General features: G+C 35.5%; 1 protein-coding gene across 4 annotated transcripts in view; it reads right to left on the reverse strand.

The window, feature by feature from the left end:
- The window catches only part of Gtdc1 (glycosyltransferase like domain containing 1), a 302236-nt gene that overhangs the window by 177587 nt on the left and 104110 nt on the right, over positions 1-20539 (reverse strand). For 3 of the 4 annotated variants that reach the window (XM_037204750.1, XM_037204751.1, XM_028881364.2), the window contains 2 exons: positions 10388-10555; positions 6045-6218 (listed from right to left, as the gene is read on the reverse strand). In XM_037204750.1, coding sequence (XP_037060645.1) covers positions 6045-6218; positions 10388-10555 — 342 coding nt within the window. The remainder of the gene's footprint in view (positions 1-6044; positions 6219-10387; positions 10556-20539) is intronic. The other variant, XM_028881497.2, reaches the window with a different exon arrangement.

Genomic DNA, 20539 nt, shown 5'->3' on the forward strand with positions numbered 1-20539 from the left:
CCATTTTTGTTTCTAAATTAGTTAGAAGATAATCATAAAACTTTACTTGGCTTCACTGTTTTAGTTACACAGAAAAGGCAAAGCAAGAAACACATAGAGAAATTCCTAAGATTTCAATAAATGATATTATTCCAAGTGACCAACATGTTTTTCCTCCTTTTTCTTTGTTTAAAAAAAAAAAGTCTGAAGCAGGTACAAAGAAATATACATAGTCTCCATTCCAAGAGGTAAATCTTACTATGAAGTGAGGAAGCTTGCAGGTAACATTTCATCTTTGTTTCATGGCAATTCTGAGAATACAGTATGGGGGAAACATGAAGCAGTGAAATAATCAGAGAAATAAACAAAGTTTATTCTCCCCAAAGGAGTGAAAATGGCAAGCAGATATTCTGTGTTGTGTCTGAGCTAGACATGAAACTTACATAAAGAATATATTAATGAATCCAAAGTGCACTTTCTTCAGTTTGTTCAAAGGGGAATCTTAAACTTCTAAGCTTCCATTCATTTTTCTCACTAAAACAAGTGTATGAATGATTTGGGGGTCTGCATAAGAAACACAAATAGCTGATCCTCTTATATTAATCATGTAACTAGAAGGAAGAATATAAACTTCTTATTCACAATATGATGGGCCTGAGATGGTAAGCAATAATAAATGCATATATGAATGCATTTATATATGAATGCCATGGTCCAAGCTTGTCTCTCTTTACCTTAATCCAACCCAGTGTTCTCTGAAGAAAATAACAGACACTTTTACACACCCTCGCCATGCCTCTTTGGTTCAATTTGTTGACAAACATTGATCTAAAGATTTGGTCTGACATTTTGTCATCAGTTGTACATTCTTGTATGATTCAGTTTGTTAACAGCAATACTGAGCTAGTTATATGAAAACCATGAATACTCCCTCAGTAGTGAGAATGCAGAAACATGCTGCTCTGCACATGCTACCTATTCCACCCTTAAGGGTGGTGTGGGTCAGTATCTGCCCTGTAATGCTCTTAACAGTTCATTCCAATTGCTACATTACAAAGCAGTCATTTGGATAAATTGAAGGCCAACCTGAGTTACATAGTAAGTCCCAGGATAAATTGAAGGCCAACCTGAGTTACATAGTAAGTTCCAGGCCAACTTGAATATTCAATACTATCAATATTCTGTTTCAAAAAAACTAACCTACAAATTTCTCATATGTTCTGATTTGGTAAGACCAAGAATCGTACAATGGTATGGATATTTAAAATACTACTTTCTTTTTATTACACTTATTTGTCTAAATTAAGAACACTGACTGTGGAAGTTTGAATGTAATTGGTCCCCATAGGCTCATAGGGAGTGGCACTATTAGGAAGTATGGCCTTGTTGAGGTACATGTGGCTTTGTTGGAGGAAGTTTGTCACTATGGGAGTGGGCTTTAAGGTTTCCTATACTAAAATACCTGCAGTGTCTCAGTTTACTTCCCGTTGCCTGGTGCAAGATGTAGAACTCTCAGCTACCTCTCCAGCACCATGTCTGCCTCAGGCCACCATGTCATATCATAACAATAATGGACTAAACCTCAGAAAGTGTAAGCCAGCCCCAATTAAATGTTTTTCCTTATAAGAGTTGTCATGGTCATGGTGTCTCTTCATAGCAATAGAAACCTACCTAAGACACTGACTTCCCATAACATTGGTGCTGTGGGATTCCTTCCTTTTATTACTACACTGCAAACCCACCAGCATCAAGGATCTCCAGGTGAAATTTACAATCTCTAAATGCAGAGTAAAACTGTTAAAATTTGTGATCGAATTTATATCCTTTTAAACAGAATTATCTTCTTTTGTAACATATTCTAATTGTGGATTTCATCTTATTGAACCAAAAAGGTATTTATTTTCTGGTATTAACACTGTAAGAACAATTTTGTTGAGCACTGATCACTTGGCAGTCTTGGAAGACTTCAACATCAAGGAACCAAGGAGTGCAACCCAAGAGAAAAAGAACTGCTTAGTTTCAAGGCTCTCCTCAGGGGGAATCTTGCAAAGATAACTCACTGAAATGTCATTGGTCACCTAAATCTAAAGGAGATCACAATTACACACAAAAGGCTCTATACTGTCATCCCCCTTGCTTAAAGAGAAAATAGCTCAGGCATACCTTATGAGAATGACATAATATTTACCCCCATGTAATGCTTTTCAATCTTTTTCTCAATGTAACTTCCTATATTCTTAAAAATGAACATCCATGTAATGCTTTTCAATCTTTTTCTCAATGTAACTTCCTATATTCTTAAAAATGAACATCAGTTACCATTTAATTTCTCCTCATAAACTATGGTCATTCTTTACTTGTAAACATTGGCAATCATGGAGATATGTCTGCAGGGGTTATTTGCTGTGGAGTTACCTTGTGTACCATTGAACAGTTCAAAACTGCAATGTTTTTTCACTTCTCATGTATGTATATATGTATGTATTTGCCTATTTATGGATGGGATGGATGGGTAATGTGTTTATATATATTTTAAAAATCATTTATCTCCCTCCTCCCTTGTTGTCAAGCTGTCAGTCAGTTGTCATATTTTACTTCTGTCAGTGAGCCTGCCTTTCTCACACTGCTAGTCAGCTGTCAGCTGACATATCAGATAAACAAAACCTCTGAAACTAAATTAACAATTGGTGCTCAGTGGTATTGCCGAGACTTGGATATATGAAATAGAGTTCTTCTCTTCTCTAGCTATATATATATATATATATATATATATATATATATATATATATATATATATACATACATACATACATATACATACATACATACATACATATACACATATTTATATATAGGAATGTAATAGCCACAATATTTCATGCAAATACTAATGTAGGGTGTGTGTGTGTGTGTGTGTGTGTGTGTGTGTGTGTGTAGAGGGAAAAGGAAGAAGGGAGAGAAGGTGTGTGTGTGTATTTGTATGTGTATGTATGTGTAGAGGGGAAAGGAGAGAAAAGGTGTGTAGGTGTGTGTGTGTGTGTGTGTGTGTGTGTGTGTGTGTGTGTGTGTTTGTATAGGGGTGAAGGAGGGAGGAAGAAAAGGGGTATTGAGTGTGTGCGTGTAGTGAGGGAAGGTAAAGAGTGGTATGTGTGTACAGAGAAGAAAGAAAGGAAGGAGACAGAGAGGAGAAGGAGGGAGGGAGGGATAGGGAGAAGGGACCAAAGAAACAGAAAAAGCCACAAAGTGATATTTCATCAAACTTGAATCCTAAATTATTGTCTACCAGAAAAACACATATAGAACTTTTCTGCCAGTCTTCAAGGTGGACTATTCCGAGATCATTGGTTAGGACCCAACCATTCCATTTAGCCCATCACCAATTCCTTATAACTCCCAACACACCTGCAGAAACAATTTCTACTATGAGCTCCACAGACAATTGGCTGTGGCTCAGACTAGGCAACAACAACCAAGCACCTACTAAAGGCAATACCAGATACAACACCAAGTATATCTCAAATGTCCAAACTCCACATGCCTAGACTGCAGAGCAAAGACACAAACATGAAAAAGCAAGACATTACACCTCTTCCAACAACCAACAACCTTGATGGAATAGGCCTTGAGAAAAGCAATTTAGCTTAAGCACAAGACAGTGACTGCAGAATAGCAATTATAAATACATTCAAGGACCTTAAAGAGGGTATAAATAAATGCCTTAACAGTTAAAGGAATTAATGAAAACAATTCAAGACACGAATGTAGAATTTAACAGAAAAATAGAATCATGAAGAAAAATACAAACTTAAATACAACTCTAAATAAAAAATTCAGGATGTCAAATATTAAGTACAGAGGTAAGCCTCACAATCAGATTAAAAGACAGATATGTGAATTTCAGGTCTTGAAAACAAAGTAGAAGAAAAATGTGAAATATGAAAAATTCCAGGCAAAAAAAAAAAAAATCAAAGAAATCTTGAAGACTATGGAAGATATACTGGTGTAAAAGTGGCAAAAATGTTATACCAGTAATCAACAACTTTGGGATTGAATTTAAAGGGCCAAGAATATGACAATAGATAGGTCATGGGCCATTGAGTTAAACCTACTACACTATTCTGCTGAAGGAGCACAGCAATAAAATGACATCCACAGATCAATACATTGCTCAGCCCTCATCATAGAATGTACTTCTTACAATAGATGGAAATTAACACAGAGACCCACAACTGTACAATGTTCAGGTAGTGAAAGACTTCGGAGCATACAGCCCTAAATGGAATGTCTTTATCAAACCCTTCCCATCAAAACTCAAGGACTTAAGGGCTAGAAGAGAGGGAAAGATTATAAGAACCAGAGGTGGTTGATAACTTCATGGAAATAGCATCCTTCAGACACAACAGAATTTATATATATGAAGATTTTGACAGCACACAAGTTCAAACCAGAATAAAATTTCGGCATGGAAAAGGGAGTAGTCACAAAGTCCTACCCCTTACCAAGAAGCTATTTCCATTTGATAACCTGCTGGAAAAAGGAAAATCAGTTTTCCCCAATGCAATAACATTGAATATATCAACCATATTCAATGGGATACTAGTATTTTTTGTTTTGTTTGGGTATTTATTTATTTATATATTTATTTATTCTCTCATTTTTATTTTGGTGGGTTTTATTTGTTTTGATTCTTTCTTTTTGACAAAGAGAGACTAAGAGAAAACATGAAGTTCAGGAAAGATCTGAGAGACGTAGGGGGAAGGTAAATAATGTGATCGAACTATATTATATAAAAACTTTTAAAAATAAAATTTAAAAATTAGATAATGAGTATTACTCTACAACAAAATCTGGGTCAACTGAGGAGTGGAGAAGGTGTACTATGGATATTAAGTCATTTCAGATATAGAGCAAAAACTTGAAAATTTTTCTCTTATTTTTGAGATTATAATATAATTACATCAGTCCTACCTTCCTTTTCCTTCCCTCAAACCCTCCCGCATACCACTCTTCACTCTCTTTCAAATTCACAGCCTCTCTTTTAATTAATTATTATTACACACATATAGGTATATGTGTATACTGCCTCAACATGAGCTGAACAAAGACATGCAAGGGAGTGGGAGAAAGTCCTTGAGGCTTCAACACTACACAAGTAACTACAGACAACTAAGTAATGCTGAGAGTGGGAGAAATTGTCTTCCCCGGGAAAGAACACAACTGGCTATCCATTATTAAATGGTCAGCCCTGAAAACATACATAAAACAAGTAACATTATGGAGACTAAGCTATTCTAAAATGCTTTAAAAGGATGCAATTACAAAACACCAGTGTCCTAAGCTATTGTAAGTGAAGAAAACTTTCTATCCACTAGGGAGAAATAATCCTAGTGGCAGTAAATATAGGTTTTTCTAAGTTTAATTGTAAATGACAAAAAATTCTATACTGTTCTCTTTGCACAACATCACTCGCTCTAATTCAAGGTGAGCTTGGTAACATGGCTTATAAAAGAGCCTTGAGTAACAAAGAAAAAGAACATTTAGTACTTCTGCAACCCAATGTGGAAGGTTTCGTTCATTTTTAAGATAACACAAACTATGAAAATGAAGAAGAAAAAGAAGCCTAAGGAACTAGAATGGGAAATTAAAATCATTGAGAAAATGATATTGAATACTGATTTACTTAAAGGAGTTACTGTTATACATTATAAATATCAGGCCTACACTAGATACAAAAGTTGAGGAACATGCTTGGCAATTACTTCTATAACACAACAATCAAAACAAAAAAGAAATAAAACAGTAAGTGCTACAACCCTAAGTGTCCTACTTTGGTAAACAAATAAATACGAGTAAATAAAAAAAAAATTCAATACCTAGACTAAAGATTCACTGATAAGATGGATATGAGATCATCAAAAATTTATATAATCGCATTATGGAGAGATATAACTCAGTTATCTATTTAACTATACTTATACTGAAAAGTTAAAGTTAGGAAAAAGAATTTCAATTTCTATACACTTGATTTATGATAAAATGTCAAAAACAGAGTCAAACACACTGACCTGCTTACATCAGGAAACCTGATGGGAAAATAAATAACCTGACACTTGGGTCTGATTATGCTTTCCAGATCCTTAGGTCTATGATCAGGAATCAGCTTCAGGAATTTTCCAATGGAAGTAAGAAACGATTCCATATTAAAAAAGGAATTGAATACCACCACATCAGCCACCAAACTGTGAAGAGAAAAGGCAAATGAAAATGATTAAGAGTTATCTTATAAGCCTCAGACCTCTGCATACTAATCAGACTTTCTTTTGTACCTCAGGTTTGCAAAGAGCAGCTAACAAAAATATCAGTTCTTAGTATTCTATCCTAAATGGTTGGGTTGATGGCTTCACAGAATACAGACCAGAGAAAAATCAGATAGCTGAATAACATCAAATAAGACTTCAAACTAATGCCTAATTCCCATACCTCATAAACTTTCCATATTATCAGAAACCGAGCACAGCAAGCCCAGCCATGTCTCTAAGTAGTCAACTTTGAAAGACAGCTAGCTGTACAGCTTCCTCCCAATCTCGGAGGAAAATAACTCCCATGGGGCTACTCCTAAGGGGTCACAATATCTTCAGCACTATTCAGTTAAAGTCCATTTCTAGTTTTAGCCTTTTTTTTGAAGAGTTTTATTTTTAAGTTCTGGTACTACATGGCATCTCTAAATAACTTGTGGTATGCTTAGGACAGTCATGGAAGTAAAAAAAAATATAGTGGAATACATCTAGATATCCACATTACTAGGATTTATTACATTTATTACCTATATATATAGATGATCAAATTTGTTGATCTTTAGAAATAAACAAAAGAAATATAATAGTGATTGATTTTGACAAACTGACTGTCTTTCTTCAATATTTTGAAAATACAAAACATATTTTTTAAGGAAAATGTGAAAGCAGGTTTTAGATCACACACACACACACACACACACACACACACACACACACACACACACACAAATATACCAGTAATTTTCTTAATTTCTATTACATTGTCTTCAACACCAATGAATGCCAATGGTAGCTATGGATATACTAGATAAAACCTAGATGTGTAAGATGAACAAAAATTGATTTTGTAAGCTCTGACTCTTGAAAATGTCTATGATGACAACAAGGTTTTCAACTTAACACACTGCAAAGAAGGAACTTCAGCTGAAGAACTGCCCCCCACCAGACTGGCCATGAGCATTGTTTGCATGGCATTTCCTTGATTACTAGTTGTTCCTGGGAGGGTGCAGCACTGTGGGTGCTGCCGTCCCAAGGCAGGTGGGCCTGGGCTATGTAAAAGGGGGCCTGGGAGCAAGCCAGTGAGCAGCATTCCTCAGTTTCTACTTCAAGTTAGAGGTGTTTCTCTGAGTTTACTAATGATGGATTGTGACTGGTAAAAGGAGATAAACCCTTTTCTCCCCAAGTTGCTTTTATAAATCATGATGCTTATCACAGAACATCTTATTTGTTTTACCAACCACTCAGTATTACTGAACAATTCCATGAGAAGATAAACATGACAAAACAGCTTTATTTCATCCTAAAAAATAATATATCAATAAGACTGGGGAAAAAAGCATGAATGTCCATAAGGCTATAAAAAACATCATAACAAGTAGAGCTTATAGATAAAATATGAATGCCACAGCTAATCCTTGGCTTAGTTTAAAACATACTTACCAAGACAAGCAGGTCTGCTATTATTAGTACACAAAAGAACACCCGATCAAAGATACAATGACTTGCCAAGTCTATGCTTCCTCTAAAACTGCTTTTGCCTGGTTTTTTTTTTTTCCAGCTCCTACCTAGTGATAATTTGGGGAATGGAGGCAATACCAACACATAACACAAAGGAATATCACAGAAGTGCTGACACAAAGCTAAGCAATAAGGAAGCCAATACTATACTATACTAAAAGTTGAAGAATGTTTCACAGCTAGTCTGTTTGCACCGTTTGTCACAGATTGTAATAGTGACTAGCGAGTTATAATGTATAGTTATAGCATGTGTTTCTGAGTCAGAGGGCTAGTGGAACCTCTGTCTGAGGTGATGGGGGATAATGTATAGTTATAGCATGTGTTCCTGAGTCAGAGGGCTAGTGGAACCTCTGTCTAATGTGATGGCTTACGTCAGTCACTTTAAAATTCTCAACTACCACAGTCCAGAAAGAAAGCTGACAGGGCCAGCAAAAGCAGAAGTCAGCAAGAACACTGAAGAAGAATTTCAAGAAGAAGCTGTTCTTTTCAAAGAAACTGGAACAGGACTGCTTTCTGATATTCTTATTTTTCCTCTGGACAACTGTGAAATATTCCTTTTCCTATTACGAAGCCAAATGATGATGTAGTCCAGTTATTTCTCCACAAGCTTGTCTATCAGCTTTTCCTCTTGAAAGGAGAAATAATGAAAAATTATATGCAAGTTTTCATTCTCTCTCCTTATGAGGAAAAACGATCATTTGTAAAGGAGAAGAGGAGCAGTGAGCTATTTTTTAAATTTAATATCTGCCTGAAACCCAAATACTATTAATCTAAAATGGTCTATGTTGTTAAAGATTCACATTGATCTAAAGAAATATACTTTTTTTTACATATTTCCTCCCTGATATGAGTGGGTGTTACTTCCATTAACTTTTAGGCCACACATAAAGGGAAAAATATTTAATTACTCCCTTGTGGTTCCACAGGGTAATAAAACCATAGTATCTGAAAAATAAAATGGTACAAATTTAAGAAATCACGAGAATATTACTAATGCTTTATATATTGATAAAAGTAGAAGGGAATTTATATGTACATTTATGTTCATTGGTGTGTTGCCTGCATGTATGACTAAGAGGGGGGTCAGAGCTCTGGACCTGGAGTTACAGAGGTGAGAACTGCCATGTGGTGCTGGAACTGAGCCAGTGCTCTCAACCTAGGAGCTATCTTTCCAGCCCTGCATTTTCATTTTGAAAACATATTTTCCTGTTGCCATTTCAAGATGAAGTATTTCAATTTTATTGTGAAATTTGAAAATGGTTGCTTTTAATGAGACGTTTGACCACAGCAGTTCTGTTTTGATAGCACTGCTCCCTCACAATCTCAGCAGCTTGTAAAAATGACTGCATAAAAACACTGACAACATGCTCAAAACAATTAGTACCATTAGAGCTGTTTTTCTATGTCAACTAAACTAAGGAACAGACTAGCAAGGTTTGTTCAAACACTTTCTCAATCTCTGTAGCTAATAACTACTTAATAAAGGTGTGTAACATGTATGCAATCACTCTCAAATTGATTCCATGTGTCTCATGCAGTGATGCAAAAGGATTCTGCAGGAAAGCTGGTATAGGGTTGCTAAGGAACTTCTTCCAGTAGATATCAAGTGAAACACTGTATTGGAGTAACAATAGAGAAGGCTTGCACCTTTGAAATGTCAGGTATTTTCAGACTGTCATTTCAGAAGATGCAGTGAGAGGAGGGATGAAAAACACTGAAACATCCACATTCCATTTTCTACAGTTTCTGTCTTAAAAGCAACAAAATAAACAAGCCAAAAATAAAGCAAACAAAAAAGTAGGAACTACAAAAACCCTTGATCTGTTGAATTTTAACTTCTCTAGTAAATTTAGCTGAATACAGTGAAAGTAGTTGATAAAAGAACGTTCTGGGTTTTCTACAATTCAAATAAAAGTCAGGAATTAAGAGGTAAAGATCCTTGTCAACAGTTTATATTCTATTTTGAATGTTATGTAAAACATAAGATAACTAGTTCAAGGTATAACTAGATGATTAGTCTATGTATGTGTGTGTGTGTGTGTGTGTGTGTGTGTGTGTGTGTGTGTGTGTGTGTGTAGTTCATAAATTGAATAGCAGTGTTATTACAAATCCTGCAGAAATACAAATAATTAATATTATGGAAAGAATCGTCAAACACCTGTACCTACCTTAATATGCTTATAGATTTATAGTGTTTTCCACATTTATAATCTAACCATCTACAAAGAAAAATATGGGGACTGGAAAGATAGATCACCAGTAAAAAGAAACTGCTTCAAAATCATGAGGACTCAAGTTCAAACTCAAGCACCCACATAGCAAACTGGGTATACAGTACCAGCCTATAACTCCAGCTTCTAGAAGGGCACAGATATAAACAACTCTGGTACTTGCTAGTTTCAAGTCTAGCAGAGAAAAATAGAAACCTTGGATTTAGGGAGAGACCCTGTCTCAAAAGAACAGGCAGAGAACGACAGGAGGCACCCATCCCCCTCTTCTGGCCTGTGTGTATGCATCCTCCACCCCTATAAATCTGTTTTGAGAAAAGTAAGGGAAAGATGGCGAAGACCAAATCTTATACAATCTATACCTACCATGAGAGAATTTGGTTGTATCCATACTGAAAATCCCTCTCTTGATATTTCTGGACAGGATATACCAACTGGTTTTCATGGAAATACAAGATCTTCTTCAGTTTGCCCAGATCAGGCCGAAGGGCAGCCAGTTCAGTCAGGTTAAGTACTGAGCTTGCAAAGAGGGTCCTAAGAAAGAAATAAAGGTTTACTATTCTAAACATGCTTGAAGGGCCACCCTTTGCCCTTCTCCTCTCCCACTTCTTCCCACCCCAAGACACACATATTCCTATAGGGACACATAAATGCTTGACTTAGTGCCATGCGGAAGCAGTCCCAGTTCTGACCTCTTAAAAAGCAACTGCTAAGAACTATAAAAGTCCTGATTTCACTGGTCTCAGCTCAGCTTAGTTTCTGAGGGACAGGAAGAAGAAAAAGAAAGGAAATGGGCTGGATTTTATAAAAAGGCAAGAAAAGTTCTATCTGAAGGACAAAAGAAATAAAGGACAGGCTGGATGGGGAATACATCTGCCTGCCACTTCCACTGCAACCAACAACTGAAATTCAGTCACAAGCAGGATCAGTGCGTGTTCATGTCTTGACAAAACTCTTTTTGATATATGCAATACACTTATGTAGTGTGGTCTTTTCTCTTGGCATGTGTGCTGAATGCCCCCTTTAAAGTATCCTATAATCCTTAGACTAAGAAGAAAATCTTTTTTCCTCTATTACTAGACTGTTAATGGCTGGCACTAGATATGTAAAACCCCTTATAGACACCAAATAAAAAATGATAAAAGGTTGATTGTAGAAAAAAAACCTGGAAGTTTATCTATCCACGTTTATAAATAAATCAAAATACTTATTTGCTCTCACTCTGCATTTAGTTAAATGCCTATTGTGTGATAATTGAAGTTGAGAAGAACAGAAATATTGATCAAGACAGCCCAGAAGGATGACTACTGACTTTTATGGAGTCATACACACAGCATTAGAGGAACAAACAAAAAGGGAGTACTAAGAGATTTAGACAGTCTGGAAAGGGCACCCTGATGAGATGCCTACCACATACAGAGACAAAAATGGACTGCACCTGGACAGCTGGGAACATTCAGATAACCCTTCCAGCTTAATTCTAAAAAGTTGAGTGCAGAAAAACTGAGTGTTCTCTACAAGCACACTAGGAGTCAGTGTCAAAGCAGAAAGCACTGAATTGTTTTCACTGCACCACAGCTACTACAGCTGGTGGATGACTTACCATACAAATATTCCGTTGGTCTAGATGTAAATACAAAATATCACCCTTGTTATTCAAGTGATCACTCTGACTATCAACCTCCTTGTTGAGAAGAAAATGGTTAACTTGATGTGTTCACATAATCTGCAGCACTAGCCTTTCACACAAAAGGCATGGTTATTACTAAGTATTTATAGCATAAACCAGAATTCAGTTTGACTGAATTTGATGTGTGCTATTCACTCTCCTCTTTCGAGTTTTTATGAATTCTATATATTAAAGTGACAGATTTTGAGGAATATTATTAAGTAAAAAAATTATTTAACATTCCACAAAAAAGCAAATCTATCATCTTAGATATTCTCCAGCCAAACTGTTAACTTTGATATAGCAAGATTTCCCCCAGCATGGATCAATACATTCAGAAGAAAAATGCCAATGATTTTTCAGCCCTCATAATTTGACACTGCAATACCATTCCCTTTAGTGTGCTTAATCATTAAGAAATTAATTATATCTCATAACAAATGTTAAAACAGCATTCCTTTATCTCTATCTACTAGTTAAGTATTCCTCTGTTTTTTCACTGGTAAAGTGCTAAACTGAACAGGCAATTCCTGGAATCTTTAGCTCTACAACCCAAAGTAATGAAAATGCCCACAAAACGAATGCAGCTAGCTATACTCTACAGAATTTTTTTTACTTTGGTTCAAACCACCAATTTCTAAAAGTTGATCATTAGACAATGAAAGGCATCATTCAGTCAGGAGCTAACTCTCAGCTACCAATGCTCATCTTGCCTCAGGTACCATTTAAGAAAGAAAGCTTCATAAGATACACTTTATCATCCCACAGTGGGACTCTGGCAGGAAAGGGCATAAGGTGAGAACAAAAACCACTAGGAACAAGATAATTTCTGACAGTTGCTGCTTGAGCACAAGTTAAATTAAACAGTTTATCTCAGCAGGAAGATCTTATAAGGTTTTATGCTTAATATTTTTAAATTAACATAAAGCCCAGAGAAAGCAGTTGGGCAATCGTTCATAAACATGACATACTACAATCATTGCATAAGCTGGATTAGTACTTATTATAAGGCTACTACAGAATTAAGCTGTTTTTATACCACCAAAGAGCTTTAAATTGCAACTTTTATCTCTGTAAAAGAAATCTATATTTAAAATGTATACAGAATTCAAATTAACGGATACTTCATTAGCTTACCACTTTGCCCAAGTACAAATAAGTTGCTATTATAATTGTTTAACCAACATAGCTCAATGCTATAAGCACATGAATATAAGTCCATAGATTTGGAATTGTATCCATGTCCATATACAGCGTTTCATACCTGCAAGGAAATTTAAAATAAAGGAATTTATTCTTTTCTGCTCAGCTTGAATAAAAGCCACATATATGTCACTCTCTTTGCTTAATGTATAAAGAAAATGCTGAAATTTGCCTATAAGCATGATCTCTGAGATGCTATTTTTTGCATCTTTGATCATATGGATATTCAGTGACAAATAAAGCAGAGGGCTTATACTCATTGTCATGGCCACCACACATGAACTATGGTGAACTTTGTTTTCTCTAGCTTGACCCAGAAAATCCTCTCAGCAGGTTCCTCTAACCCGCAATTACTGACTACACAAGGAAACAAGACTGACCAGAGACATCAGTTTGGCTGTGTCATTCATTCTTTATTTTTTTAAGCAAACTTTTTATTACAGATAACTCAACAATAAATTGCAACCCAGCATGTTTGATTTACTAGGCCTTAGTTTATTTTTTTATTATTTCTAATTTAAAAAATTTTTTAAAGATTATAACATAATTCCATCATTCCCTCTTCTGTTTACTCCCTCCAAATCCTCCCATGAACTCCTACCCCTGCTCCCTTTTAAATTCATACCCTCTTTTTCTTCGTTGTTACATATGTGTGTGTATACAGACATGCATATTCCTAAATGCATTTATAAATACAATTCATATAGCTTCAGTAGACCTTTGACAAAAAGCAAATTCTTCCATCTGTGTTATTTTGATAAACACCTAACTCTTAGAGATGATTCCTATACTCCATTTCGTTACTAAAATTTGTTCTTTTCTTCCATCTTTTAGGCTCTGGCTATTTTATAGCTACTCCCTAGCATTATGCATTTTCAGTTCTGAGTATTTATCTGTGGTGATGGAGAAAAACTAAAACTGTACTGTTAATATACAACCAGCCAAATATAGTGAAGAGTACTTATCTGCACGTAAAACTGATTTGATGTGACTAAGATGAATAGCCTTATTTGACCAGTGGCTGAATTATCTAAATGGGTCACCTTTCTCTAAACTAACACTCCTTCATTCATGGTTACTTAAATATAACCTGCTTACTTAGCTGACTTTCCTAAATAGTCTCTTGACTTCCATGGTGAAAAATCGAATTTATAAGTTCATATTAATTAGTTCAATTTCATCTATTGGACTGTCCAATTCTGGAATGGGACAATGTAGGGTTCCCCCTTACATTCTTGATGATTAATAATATATATCCTAGGCAAAAAATGTTTTAAATACTAAATTAAAAATATCACCTATTATCACTCCTAAAAGAGCTTCATCCACCAAGTATCATTCACCTATTTTTTGCAAGTTTGTAAACTCAATGATGGGTGTATGACAGAGAACAAAAGGAGACTAAGAAAATAACTAGCTTGACTGAACAGAGACCAAGGACAATGCAGCACTTTGCTCAGTTTGGACAAAGGTGAGACTGAAAAGGTGCATGGACCTTTGAAAGACCCAAACACAATCCTCTATTATATGGACAGAAAAAGAGACTGAAAGATTTTAAGAAGAAAAAGGATTTGGGTTTTTTATTCTTCTTAGCTTGCAGTAAGTATAAATAACTGTTTGCAGAGTTTTTATTTTATGCTCTTAACCCTTAACAGCACATTACTTTACCACATTAAAAGTACTTCTAGAAAAGCATGATATTGTATGATTGTAATCCCAGCATTCAGGAGGCAGAAAAAGGACTACAAGATTTTTTTTTTATAAGTAAATTTATTTTACAACATCATTTAGTTCAACATAATAGCCACAGATTCCCCTGTTCTCCCACTCTCGCCCCCCCTCCCAGGACTACAAGATTGAGGGCAGCTTGGGCTTCATAGTGAGTCTGAGGCAGCCTAGACAATATAGCAAGAAATTGTCCTCCACAAAAAAACAAAACAACAAAAAAAAAAACAAACACCCAACAACTAAAGTATGATTTTCAGTTATATTTATTGACTGACTAGAGCAATGTTTTTTATATTTAGGTATCTAATATATGTTGAGTTGCCTTTGTATTACCAGTTATTATTATTATTATTACTTTAATTACACATTTTACAAAAAAAATTAAGATTACTTCATACACCAGACAACTTTTCTATTGTAGGGAATGAGAGGACAGAAGGAAGACAAACTAAATAAACAAACAAACAACTAAAAGCCAGCAACTGTGGTGAAGATTCCTTGATTAGAGTGATGTCAAATGGTGAGGCTGGAAGAGAGGAAGGTGAAAGGAAGAGAGCTACTACGAGATGACAAGACAAGGGCAAGAGTGGTTATGAAAAGTAAAGGGGAGCTTCAAGTCATGTTGTTCTGCATCGACACCCTTTGTAACCTCTTCAGTGCAATTTTTAATCATCTGAAATTAGAATGAACTCACTGTTTTTATGTCAATAATACTCATTATCATCTATGCTGGAAATAGAACATAAATTATATAAAGAACCATATTGATATGAAGAACTTTATTCTTCTCATTCATCACATATTTCTTGAGTAACTGGACTACAGGACTGCTGGCAAAGATTGCCTAAGGACATGCATTCCAGCAGCGCCTATTCCAATGAAGAAGTCAACCTACTGAAATCTCAAGGAAGTGAACAGACACTGGGCTAGAAAAGAATGGCTGATATTGAGAATGATAAAAGAAACATGCCTAACTTGCTTACTGAAAGGCAAAGGCCACCTATGACTCAAAGGTTTCTAGCTTTCATAAGCAGAAAGGGAGTGATGACATTATTGAACACAAGGATCAAAACAAATCATAGGGTGCATTAGTACATAAATAAAGAAACTGGTTTCAGAAATGATTATAAGCAGATGCCAGCTTGTAAGTGAGATCATATAATAGAAAGAAAATTGAAGATTTATTTAGACAAAGGACCTAAGTTATCAAATACATCTGTTAAAGACTGTATATTCTGGTTTACTAAATAATGTCTCTAAATGTTTCTCCAATATTTTGTTAGTGCGGTTCATCCCATTCAAGTATATATATACTCTTTGCTGAGATACATTAGATTTGTTACTATTTACTTTAATATCCTAGGATTTCCCTAATATGGCACAACTTGAATCTTTCTTGTTCCCTATTTTCAACAGTTCTTAATATTTACCTTTAAATCAATCAATCATTCATTCATTCCCTCAGCGACACTTAAAAAACAAAAACAGTTGATTCTTTGTTGAAAGTGTTCAATGTAGCCACCACTCTTACCATAAAAAGAAGTTTGAAAACATCCATGTCCCATCATACTTAAGAACCCAAAACAATTCTAGAATGTATCATTTTATATCAGTTTTCAATAAGACTATTACTTACTTCTTAGAGTTCCAAATGATGCTTCAGGTATTTTCTATTTCATCATTCTAATATATCAAATATTTAAGATGTAATTCAAAGAAAAGAAACTCAAGGGGAAAGCTGGGTGTCAACTTGGTATAAAGATAAGGAATATGTAATAACCTAATAATAATTTCTATTATCTTTGGGGATTTATGATTGTTGGGCTTAAAGAAACCAGTCAATTAACATGCAAAGACATCTAACTTACGGAGTGTTCTGGGATCACTACATATAGTGTTTTAGTTCCATAAACTAATATAATTAGAATGTAAAATATTTGTAATTCAAATCTTGACTAATTTATGGTTGATGACTATTCCTTAACACAAGTAATATTTTATATTGGAACGTTCTTTGCCCTTGAGTTCATTCCACTCAAGTGTCTCTGGGGTTCATTTCCAAACACTACATAAAGTAAGAAGACTGGAGATCCAAGTTAATGGATGCAAGTCTGGTCATAGCACTACCAGTGTTGTCTACATTTACACATATCTAAGGAAACACTGACCAATAAAGCCAGAGCAATCTGGGTACATCATTTGTATAGATAGGAAAGTTCAAATTTATATATGTCTGAGACGGTGGAGAAAGTATAGGAAAGATACCCAGCAGCTTTCGGGCAATTTCAGTATTCAGGCTTGAAATTTATGATACAATGAAAATTAAAATACTCACAACAAAAATAATAAAACCTGCTTCCTTGCATACCAAATAATCTACAGTTGTGCAGGGATAAGGAAACATGGAAAATATGATGGTTTTATTTTTTAAGTCACTTCTACAATTATACAGCACAAACTAAAACACTTTCTAAGGATTCATTCCCTAATAGATCTTAAAATTCTATTTTTTTGGAGCCAGGCATTGGTGGTGTACAGGTCTTTAATCCTAGAACTAGGGAGGCAGAGCCAGGCAGGTCTCTGTGTGTTTGAGGCCAGCCTAGGCTACAGAGGTGAGTTCCAGGAAAGGTACAAAGAGAAACCCTGTCTCGAAAAACCAGGGGAAAAAAATCTATTTTTTGGATTTTATGAATTTTTTTCTTTTAAATAACTTTTTTTTGCTTTTTTTTTAAGTTTTGAGTATGCATACAAACACACATATGAGTGCAGGTACCCACAGAGGCCAGAAGAGCATGTCAAAACCCTAGGTGCTGTAGTTACAGGCCATTGCGAGCCATCTGGTATTTGTCCTAGAAACCACCTCAGGCCCTCTGGAACAGTGGAAATCACTCTTAATTGTTAATCCATCTTTTCCAGGTCCTGAATATGTTTTCCAGAATGCTTTACTCTGTTGCACTTTTTAATCACTTGATTTGTGTTATTTTTTGCTGTTTTTCATAGAGATTAGTTTTGACTATTACTTCACTGTTAGTTTTGGTAAATCTAAGATATGTATTTCTAGCCAGGCGGTGGTGGCCCACACCTTTAATCCTAGCATTTGGGAGGCAGAGACAGGAGGATCTCCGTGAATTTGAGGCCAGCCTGGGCTACACAGTGAGTTCCAGGAAAGGCACAAAGCTACATAGAAAAACCCTGTCTCAAAAAACTTTAAAAAAAAAAAATTATTCTAGATCATTTCTAAAATTGCTGTTTATATACCACTTGGAAAAGTACCTCCCACAGATAATTTAATACACTGATGTTTTGCTACTTTGCATATCACTTTGTTTATAAGGATTTCCCTAGACAAATACAACAAATGTTAAAAGTATACTGTATATAGTGGGCACTCAAGGGATGTTTGAGGAAAAAAAAATGTTCATTGAATACAAATCAAAACTACTCTGAGAGTCCATCTTACACCTGTCAGAATGGCTAAGATAAAAACCACAAGTCACAGCTCATGTTGGGGAGTATGTGGAGCTAGTGGAACAAACACTCCTCCATTGCTGGTGGGAGTGCAAGCTTGTACTGACACTTTGGAAATCAATAAGGTAGTTTTTTAGAAAATTGGAAACTGATCTACCTCAAAACCCAACTACACCACTCCTGGGCACATACCCAAAGGATGCTCTATCCTATCACAAGGACACTTACTCGGCTATGTTCAAGGCAGCTTTATTCATAATAGCCAGAAACTGGAAACAACCTAGACGTCCCTCAAATGAGAAAGGGATAAATAAATTATGGTACCTTTATACAATGGAGCATTACTCAGCTGTTAAAAAAAAATGACATCATGAAATTTGCAGGCAAATAGATGGAACTTGAAAATAATAATCCTGAGTGAAGAACCCAGATCCAGAAAGAGAAACATGATATGTACTCACTTATAAGTGGATATTAGCTGTAAAGTAAAAGATAACCTAGCTATTCTTTACAATCCATAGACTTAGAGAAGCTAAGTAATGAGGAAGGCTCACGGGGGGAGGGGCATATGAATCTCCCTGGGAAGGGGAAATATAATAGACATTGCTGGTGGAGGAGGGGGGTAGATGGGAACAAGAAGAATCAGGTTGGGGGAGGACGGAGGAGAGAGTACTGGGAGAGACAACTGGAATTGGGTGGGCATCTCTGGGATGAGCTAGAAACCTAGAGCAATGGAAACTTCCAGGAATCTATGAGGGTGACCCTAACTAAGACTCTGGGCAATAGGGGATATGGAGCCTGAACTGGCTATCTCCTGTAACTAGGCAAGATGCCCAAATCTGTTTAATCCCCAAATTTATATATATAGTCCTGTTACTCATTTTAAGTATGACACCAGGAATTTGAATGATAAAGTGGTCCTTCAGTAAGTCCCCAAAATTCATACACTCCAAGGGGACAGTCTAGTAAATTTCTCATAATAATTATTCTTTGCTTTGAAAAACACTTTCAAATAAATGTTCATACTTTACCACTCCATAGGAATCAGAAACAAGGCGAGATTTTCCCAAGAACAGTCCTTGAAAAACTAAGACTGTCACAAAACCTGAGCATCTGGCAACTCTGCCACCATGAAGCATCCATATGGAAGAGACAAAAATGTGTCAAAGTACCCAAAATGATTTTGGATAGTGTAGAAGAAGATAAAAAAACAAATTCAGTATCATCAACACTTTCAACAGCAGGTAGTGATATGATACCTGATTCTATAATGTGCCAGAATCTAACATAAGTGTGTGAGGATATGTATGTGTGAGGATGTGTGTGTGTGTGTGTGTGTGTGTGTGTGTGTGTGTGTGTGTATGTGTGTGTGTGTGTGCGCGCGCGCACGCACGGGGAGGGGGGGGTGGGCACCAAGAGAATATCACCATACATGAAGTTAAAAACTACTTTTGTAAAGAAGTATTCCTTTTGGTACTTTTCTTTGTAGAGATAGCAGATCTTAGTACAGGTTTATAGACATACAGAAGGAAAAAAATGAAGCCAATGAAAACTTATATTTAAGATAAACAAAGAAACAAATACATTACCTTAGACTCAATGAAGAAAATGCACTGACTTAAAATTATGGCAGAAACTGTTATGTGCAAGAAAGTCAAAAAATGTAAAATTATGTTTCCCTCAACTACTATAACTATATCCTCGTGCATGTATAAGTATTTTGCATTATTGTAATGATAATACATTTCAGATTTAATATCAGTTTATACAATGTGACTGAAATAGGATGCTTCTGGGAACTATAACTTTAAATGTCTGCACCTCTATGACATAAAATCTTAACTGTAAAACTACATTAATATAGCGTGGGGTTTTGCATTTAAAAAATGAAGAATGAATGGTTAATATCATTAAAGTAAAAGAAGATTGGACAATTTCTGATGATACAGAGAACAAAAATAACCCAAAATAAAGACAACTAGAGACAAATTTACCTTCAAAGATTAACTTAAAAGTCAAGAACAGAAAAGGTATGCACTTGGGAATAAGTAATCTCACTTTTTATATAAATATTATCTTGTGATTAGAGGGTTATTTGTTTCAACTATATTTCAATCTTGTTATAAATTAAAATTACTAAAATAATTCAATCACTACATATTCCTAAAAGCTTATCAAAGAAAAATGTGTCAAAATGGTCCCCAGACTTGGGAGAGATGGTCGGAGCCAGTTTTCCTTTCTGCACATGTAACAGAATCACACAAATTTTAAAATGAAATTGCATTATTGTCACCAACCAATTATTCATCATGCAGCTGAACTCAATTCAAATGTAGTTCCAAAATATGCAGCAGCAGCCAACACAGATCAAGCGATGCTATGGAAGAAGTAACTGCACTCTCACTTACTAAGATACTGGGTAGCACAGAAAAGTCCAGAGACAAAGAGCA

This window comes from Peromyscus leucopus, chromosome 4, assembly GCF_004664715.2.
Source record: "Peromyscus leucopus breed LL Stock chromosome 4, UCI_PerLeu_2.1, whole genome shotgun sequence".
Classification (NCBI taxonomy): Eukaryota; Metazoa; Chordata; class Mammalia; order Rodentia; family Cricetidae; genus Peromyscus; species Peromyscus leucopus.